Below are 8811 nucleotides of genomic sequence, written 5' to 3'. Positions count from 1 at the left end.
CTGAAATACAGATAGATAATTATTGCTTTAAAACATGATTCCTTAAAATAGCCATAGCAATTGACACTAAGCGACATCATTTTTCCTGTATTATTTTTATAGTCATGAAAAAATAATGAAAGTTATTTTTTTTCCAATAGCACTATTCTCTGTTACCTGACTTATTTCACTAACTCCAAGCTACAGTGTTAAGACACAAGTTTATGGTGAAATTCCAGGCATTTCCTCTGGGTACAAAAGGAACCCAGTGAAAATGCTGTCATCCTCAGCGCTGACATACACTCCATTCCAATCTTTGGAAACTTCCAGCCAGACTTGGTCCCCTGCACTTAATCTCAGGATGATGAGGAGAGAGGCCTGGTCTATTTCGTGACCATAGAGTGTTTCTCTGGACTTGAACTGCTTCTTATTCCAGGCTACCAGGCTGATCCGAGCGGGCCGGCCACTCACCGTGACGTGGTAGGAAAACACATATGCCCCAGGAATGCTACAGTTAAACTTCCCGGTGACAGGGCTGTAATTCCCTTGGTCGTTATAGAAAACCTTGTCAAATTTGATAGGGACATTGGGAGGAGGGAAAGGCTTTGACAAAGCAGCACTGAAAGCTGACCGTGGGACTCTGCTCATCTCCCCCTTGGAGCCTTTGAGGCCCCGAGAGCCCTTCTTTCCAATAGATCCTCGGACCCCTTTGCTCCCAAGCTCACCCTTTGGCCCGGTAGGTCCCACCAGACCGGGAGGACCTACAGCTCCCTTTTCTCCTTTAGCCCCCGGGTCACCTCGGGCCCCAGGTAGGCCCCCTGGGCCACTTCTGCCTTCCATCCCAATATCGCCTTTGCTACCTTTTTCTCCTTTCAGCCCCACCTCACCTTTTTCCCCCTTTCCTCCCCTCTCCCCAGAGATGCCACAGAAGCCCTTCTCTCCCCGGTCCCCCTTCTCTCCCTTGGCCCCAGGCTCTCCATTCAAGCCTGGAGAGCCCATGGCCCCTCGGTCTCCTTTATCTCCTTTGGTAGCATTGACAGACGTGTCCCCCTTGGAGCCTTTTTGTCCTTTCACTCCCGCCAGCCCAGTGTCTCCTTTGGCCCCTTTAGGACCAAGTCCACCTGAAATGAAAAATTAAAATGATGTTTACAGACCACATGTGCTATGAACAATATGCTATTATCACAGAGCTCACAAAATAAAAACATATCCTACTACCTGGGATTGGAAACCTGGCTATTAAAATATATATATATTTGTTGTTGTTTATTTAAGAGCCAAGTGTGTGTGTGTGTGTGTGTATATATATATATATATATATATATATATATATATATATATATATATATATATAAGTTTTATTGAATTCCGAGAAGAAGGGAGAGGGAGAGAGAGATAGAAACATCAATGATGAGAGAGAATCATTGATTGGCTGCCTCCTGCCACACCCCACACTGGGGATTGAGCCCACAACCCAGGCAGGTGCCCTGACCAGGAATCGAACCGTGACCTCCTGGCTCATAGGTTGATGCTCAACCACTGAGCCATGCCAACCAGGCTGGAAACCTGGCTCTTGCCTCAGTAATGGTTGTGGGAGGAGACCTTGAACAGAGCCATTCACATCAGCACCTATCTCATAAGGAGAAGAGTTCGTGCTACCGAGAAATAATAGCTTGTATTTTGACCTAATGTTTCTAGTTCTATTTATTTATTTTTCTTACTCTTAAGACAATAAAGAGTAGTAAAACTATAGTTGCTCTTCTTTTTCATTATAGCTTGCATTTTGGCCCAACCCAAGTATTCTCTTACATTTCCATATTCTCCATCCAAACCCAAACCTTTCAGGCAAAGAAACTAAGACCCAGAAAGGAGCAGGAATCTTTCTCCATAGACAGCTAGAAAGAAGAACAGAGCTCAGATGCCCTAATCTAGTCTCCAAATTCCTAGCCCAGCACTCACACTCCAATGTACCAAAACACTGAATTATTAGAAGACACATAGCAATTCATATTTCCTTCTTACATCCTGATAACTTGGAATACAAACAGGAAGAAAATCAAGGACTATACCTCATACATGATATAGTTTGTTCTCTACAACAGGAATATTTATACTCTACCTGGTTCTCCAGGTTTTCCTGGGTATCCCGGAACGCCACTTGTTCCCTGGTCCCCACGTTCTCCCTTAAGTCCTAAAATGATGCCAAGATTAGCTTTCTTCCAATTATATTAGTTATGATAAAACTAACACCCATTTCACAGTCATCTCACATTCCAATGTTTCCTTTACCAAAATTTGTAAAAGCAAAACAATATGGTTGGGGCAATGAACACACAATACACTATACGGATGCTGTATTATAGAATTGTACACTGAAACGCACATAATTGTATTAACCAACGTCACCCAAATAAACTCAATAAAAATACTAAAGAAATAAAGCAAAACAATATGGAAAAGGTTATTGGGCATCATTAGCAATGTTTTATTCCAATTGATGGTAAATCTTTTAAAGCAGATTTAGGGGTAGTGCCAATCTCTCCAAACATAACTCAGCTTTTCCATCAGTGATCCCACAGCTCTTCAAATCTTTCACAAAACTCGTAACATGAAGTCTTTTGGTACAGATGTACATGTTTGTTTCTTTCCTGTTATGAATTTTGGATGACAATTAAAATGTCCTCCTCTTCATATTCCCCACAATGCCTGAGAAAGTATACCATGCAGAGTTTAACACAGAGCACAACATTCTTCTTTTGGCTACAATTCATCATAGCAAAACCCGTTCATCCCAGCCGGGCTTGGCTTATGGTTGAACATCGACCTGTGAACCAGGGAGTCAAAGTTCGATTCCCTGTCAGAGGACATGCCTGAGTTTCAGGCTCAATCCCCAATAGGAGGTGTATCGGTGGCAGCCAATCAATGATTCTCATCATTGATGTTTCTATCACTCACTCTCTCTCCCTCTCCCTTCCTCTTGAAATCAATAATATGAATATATTAAAAAAAAAAAAAAAAAAAAAAAAACCTGGCCAGGGGAAAAATATACTATCCTTGACATAGAGCATCAAAAAAAGCCAATTTTTTACTTTGTTCAGAAATTTTTTTTGTATACTACTCTTTGGACAAATTATAGAATTGTGAGAACTAGCATTTGAAAAAAAAACTGAAAATTGAATTTGGGTTTTTAGATATATGCCATATTACCACAAAATTGACTTTTATCCTGGGCCTGGCTGAAGCCCAGTCCTATTAGAGCTGCCATACTAGAATTATTTTAATTTCAAATGAGAAGAGCAACAATAATAGTAAGAATGACAGCTGGCTCTCATCTACTTTGCACCAGGTAATGTTCCAAGCTCTTAACATGATTTTATAATTTAATCTAGACTTTAAAATTTAATGTTAATTTTTATTTGATAATAATACAGTCATATAATAGGGGGGATTATATAATAGAGCTTATTTCCCCTTTTAGGACACTTTTCATTTAAGAAAGTTTATAGCACCTCCCTTTAAAAACTGTAGGACAGATATTTTTGTCACCACTTTTGTCATAGAAGAAACTGAGGTACAAAAAAGTTTAGAAATGTGTACAGAGTCAAACCTGAATGCATATTACATTGGTTGACATTGATTTACCAATCACATTATTTATATAAAACTAACATTTGTTGTTTCATTTTTGTCAGGAAAAAAATAGCCCAACTCATATTAAAAGTCATGAGAGGAGTGCCCCCAAATTTCACAAGAGCAACTGCAGAAATCTCACCATAAGCCGTTCAGCAGAGTTTTCTAAGCAGCCAGCTCCTCCATTATCATTCCACATAAAACTTAAAGCATGGAAATTAACCCTTCGGCCATCAGGAAAATGTGTCTGCATTTGGAAAGAACCCAACCCTGAATGGATGTGAAGGGCCACTTCTGTTTCCGGTCTTTGTCAATACTCATCTATTGAGCCTTATTACAGTTATTCTGGCTCTCAGGTTCACTAGGGATTCTAACTGCTTAACACTGGTTTCAGTCACTTAGGGTGTGATGAGCCAGAATGCAGTCATTCAAGCTATTTATTTCCTTTCAACTCTAGCCCTTAACTAAGAGTCTAGACTAAGTCAGGAAATAAAAGGGAACTGGAGTTGCCATGCTATCGACTGGCTGAATGAATTTTTACTTTTGATCCTTCATCAAAGCATATTCTTAAGAACCTTATCTTATGATAACTCCCTGTTTTTGACTCTTCTACTTCCAGAAGTCTAACTTCCAAAATGCATGAATCACGGGGGAGGTTCATAACTCATCTTTATTTCACAGGGCTTTCTGCTAACATAATTCAGCCACAAAGGGATTAAATGTTTCTGAGGATGAAAATCGCCTAACTGACAAGTGTGAAGCAGCTCCCTTTTACCTTAGCCTCTTTTCTGAGTAATTACTTCACTGAACGTTCTACTAGAAATGAGTTAGGTAGTTCCTGAGCCATGGGGAGGGTGATGTATTGATGATATTAGGTCTGATGACATGTGACACTGAGGCTAAAACATTTACCTTGATGGATAGATGGTATTTCTACAGGCTGGCGGTATTCACTGAGGAATTTCTAAGTGTCCCAGTGAATCTGTAACCTTCCCCCAATACCTGACACACTTAGAGACCCAAGGATTTCCCAGGAAGGACACCTTCTTTACTGATATCTGTGGAATTATAGAATTTCTGAGCTGGAAAAGATTTATGAAAGCACACTTACCTACAAATCTATTTTGAAAGTAAACAGGGTATAAATAGATATCTGGTAGTCTATTCCCCTCAATTTCCAGATGAGGTAAAGTTATGAGGTCACTGTTATGTGGTTGATTTCTTCCATTTGAATTCAGTTCTCTTCCCACCATTGACACTGCCCCGGATTTGAGTGTGAGCCAAAGGATAGGTCATATTCTCCTTAGCAGGCACGCTACCCACCTAAATGGAATAGGACTACCTGCTCCAGTTAGTTCTATCTCGTATGAAATTATTTTGCATCCTGAGAAAGCGTTCACATGAGAATATATCGGGAAGGACCCTTCCCCAGAGATGATGTCACATCACTGGGTCAGCTGGGAGGCCCATGAGAGATAGAAAATTGTGTGTGTGTGTGTGTGTGTGTGTGTGTGTGTGTGAGAGAGAGAGAGAGAGAGAGAGAGAGAGAGAGAGAGAGAGAGAGAGAGAGAGAGATGTTACCAGGCAAGTTTAAAATTTCTCAACTGGCTATTTATAAAGTTGACATTTTTGTATCAAATATAACTCACAATATGCTTAAACAAATTTGACCCACCTGCAAGAATCTGGTATTTACTTAGCAAATTGCTGTCCTAAAAATGATGCAGAACTTCCCTTGAGTTTTGACATGAAATGAATATAATTACCTACCCTTCTCTCCTTTCTGGCCTTTTGGACCTTGGGGTCCAATGACTCCTGGTGACCCTGGGATCCCCATATCACCAGTCTTTCCCTTGGGACCTGGAAAAGAGAATTTAAAATCATCAAGGTAAAAAAAAAAAAAAATTAAAAAAAAAAAAAGAATTCTCTTTCAAATGCATTAGTTCCGGGGGGGGGGATGAGTCATCATATTAAGACTAGTGACTATCACTGTCCTAATGATAAAATCTGGATGAAAATAACTACTAGAGAGTCCTAAGGACAATATTTGTGTCTCATTTACAATTCTGTACTACCTGAATAAATTGAGCACATTAGTACTTGTCACTGGATTTGCTGCAGAGTTCTAATGATTCAGGAAATAGTTCTATATCAAACAACATGAATAGAATGATTACCTGACTCTTGACCTCACATGAACCACACTTTCACAATACCTAGCACTGTGAGTTTTCCCCTCTCATTCACTTACCCATTTACTCAGGAACTATTGCTAAGGCTTCCTATAAACCAAGCACCCCAGTTAGGGGTAAAAATCAAACTGATGGTTACGGGGGGGATTGAGAAATGGGCAAAAGGGAAGGAAATTAAAAAGCACAAACTTTCAGAGGATGTGATGTACAGCTAAAAATATATGCTCAATAATATCATAATTATGTACAATGTCAGATGGTTACTAGACTTCATAAGGTGTATAAATGTTGAATCACTGTTGAAACTTCATAATATAATATTACATGGCAACTATAATTTTTTTAAAGATTCATACAAAGACTTTTAAAATGTTCCAGCGATCCCTACCCTCATGGAGCTGAGAGTCCATGAAAGATAAACATTAAACAACCATACAAATAAATAAAAATTGCTACCCTGTCGTTAGTAATATAAAAATATCAGAGAAGACATCCTCAAGAAGATGGCATAAGCTAAGACCCAATGAACAAGTGAGAATTTGAGTAGGTCTATTTTTATTTTCAAGTTTATTTAATGGTGCTCTTATACTGGATTTCTAACTTTTTTAAAAAGTTGTGTTTTTTAAAAACATTGATAAAGGCAAAATAAATATCTCTCTAGTAATCTCAAAAACAGGAACTTTCATGAGGTAGAATAAGACTCCTCGATCAGCTAACTGGAAAAGTAAACCCTTATTGAGCACTTATTCTATTCTAGGCACCACAGTGAGTCCTCATAGGTATAAACTCATTCAGTTGTCTTGATGACTCTCTGTGGTTGGGATTATTTTTATCTCATTTTACTATTTTGGAAACTGAGACTTACAGAAGTAATGAAGTTTCCCCAATGGCCCTCTGCTCTTGGCAGAACAAGTCAGACGAACACACATGAGCATTCTGGGAAAACTAATGACTTGGCACACCTTTGGAATACTTGTCATATGTGTTTACAGGAGGAGCTGAGCTCTGAGAGGAACGCAGCTACATCCACCCCTGGGTAAAACGCAAGCCTTGATGATACAGACCCACAGCATAGAAGACTGTTTAGCCACCAGCTGTGTTTACTTGGGCATGCCCTTGGGGGTTTGCACTCCAGAGAAGCTTGCCAACCAGACATGATACTAAGAAAAATTCTGGTAAATATAATTTTCTCCGTCTCATTATGTTTCCAATAATGTTTTAGCAACCCTGGACTCTTGGTGCCCCCAACCACTGCCCAGCTCCTTTGCCCTCTCATTTCAGCTCTACATAAATATTACTAAGCACATTTCCCAAAAGGTTCCTACAGCAGATGAAATGAATGAAAAGTCCAACGGGGATGTGTAAGTCCTGATTTCTTAACTTTAAATTCTTCAAGCAAGATACAACAAATATTTATTGTAATTTTTTTCCAGGGAATCGTGAATTTGCAATTGGCATGTTGATCTCATTTTTACCTTGAATTCTCCGCTACGTGACATGTAAAAGCTGAAATCCATGACAATAAAACTGAAAGTGTATTCATAATGTATATATGAAAGACATCTGAAATTTTGAAATATGTAATCACGACGTTCAATGAAGAAAATTGCAGGGCAAGAATTGGATGTTGACTCAGAATTTCAATGAGAAGCAATCTGAATCCTGGCTTTATTCTCCACCTCACAGGCATTCCATTTCTAATCCTAACTACAAATAGCACTCCCAAATCCCATCAGGCAGCACACCATCTTGTGAGATAACAGAATTTTCATTTTCCCTTTTACATAGGCATTAATGAAAAGATTGTACTGGGCCTGTGTAACTTGAAGAGCTACACACCTGTGCTGGGGCTGGTAGACCTGATCTCTGCTCTAAACACCATTGCCCAATAGAAGTTTCTACAGTGATGGAAATGTATGTCTGTGCTGCCCCACAGGTGAACCATTGGCCGCATGTGGCTAGTCTGAGGAACTGAATTTTTACCTTATTTGCTTTTTTAAAATGTATCTTTATTGTTGAAAGTATTACAGTTGCCCCCGTTGTTTTTGTTTTTTCCACTGATCCCCTCCACCCCACATCTGCCCCTCCCAGGCCTTCACCACCCTATTGTCTGTGTCCATGGGCTATGCATATGTGCATATAAGTTTCCCTGTTAATCACTCCCCACCCACCCATCCACCCCACCTTCTTAATTTTAATTTTTATTTTTATTAATAGCTATGCAGGAGAGTAGGCTACACAGGACCCATTTTCATTTGTCACAAGCTACACCGAGGCCTATCGCCATTTTCATGACAATGGAGAAAAGCAATTCCGCCTCCAATCCACCTCTCAGCTCTAAGGATGTACAGGAGAGAAATATTTTTTTCATATATTTTCAAATACCTGGATTTCCAGTCTCTCCGGGTTCTCCTTTCTGCCCAGGTGCAGATGAACAACAATCACAGCAATTCAGAAAGAAATCGGCCGTGTCCAGAGTGAAGTTTTCAAAGGGGAAGAGAGAGGCAGTGCCAAAGGGAGAATCTCTGACGGAGGGGTCAGGGGTTGGTCCTGCCATTTCAGCCACTTCTGTGAAGGGTGTTTCTTCTTCTCCTCCTGGAGGTAGGCCACTGGGCAGCTTTAAACCCTTCAGCATCTCTTTTTCTTCGGATTTCTTCGTAAATTTGATATATGGCGTGGTCTTTGCTATTGCATCCATATCAGCAATAGCCAAAATAATTAAAATAGCACAAAGCCAAGACAACATCCACATAATTGAGGCTGGAAGAAAGAAGAATAAACTGTATACACAAAGTACATGAGAAGTAATATAAATTAATGAAAAGTATATAAATATGTACTTATGTGAGAGAAATCTGTATATATATTGTACATATATGAACCATAAGAATGAATAGTATGTATAGTATTGAATGATATTTTTATGAGTTTTATATGCAAAAGTGTGCTTAAATCACAACAGAATATTTTATTTACTTCACATATTTCTTGTAAGGAACATTTGGCTTCA

At 39.4% G+C, this 8811-nt stretch overlaps 1 protein-coding gene across 1 annotated transcript; it reads right to left on the bottom strand.

Annotated features, from left to right (window-relative positions):
* Positions 1 to 201: 201 nt before the first annotated feature.
* OTOL1 (otolin 1) lies at positions 202 to 8553 on the bottom strand (the record flags this gene model as incomplete). The annotated part of the gene is made up of 4 exons (XM_084871784.1): positions 202 to 1100; positions 2099 to 2170; positions 5380 to 5469; positions 8187 to 8553. The coding sequence occupies 4 exons, from the start codon at positions 8551 to 8553 to the stop codon at positions 202 to 204; spliced, it is 1428 nt and encodes a 475-aa protein (XP_084727910.1).
* Positions 8554 to 8811: the final 258 nt, after the last annotated feature.

The sequence above is a fragment of the Pipistrellus hanaki genome (assembly GCF_964339955.1).
Source record: "Pipistrellus hanaki genome assembly, chromosome: 2".
NCBI classification, from domain to species: Eukaryota; Metazoa; Chordata; class Mammalia; order Chiroptera; family Vespertilionidae; genus Pipistrellus; species Pipistrellus hanaki.
The sequence above is the reverse complement of the archived record's forward strand: the minus strand, read 5'-3'. Positions and strand labels throughout refer to the sequence as shown.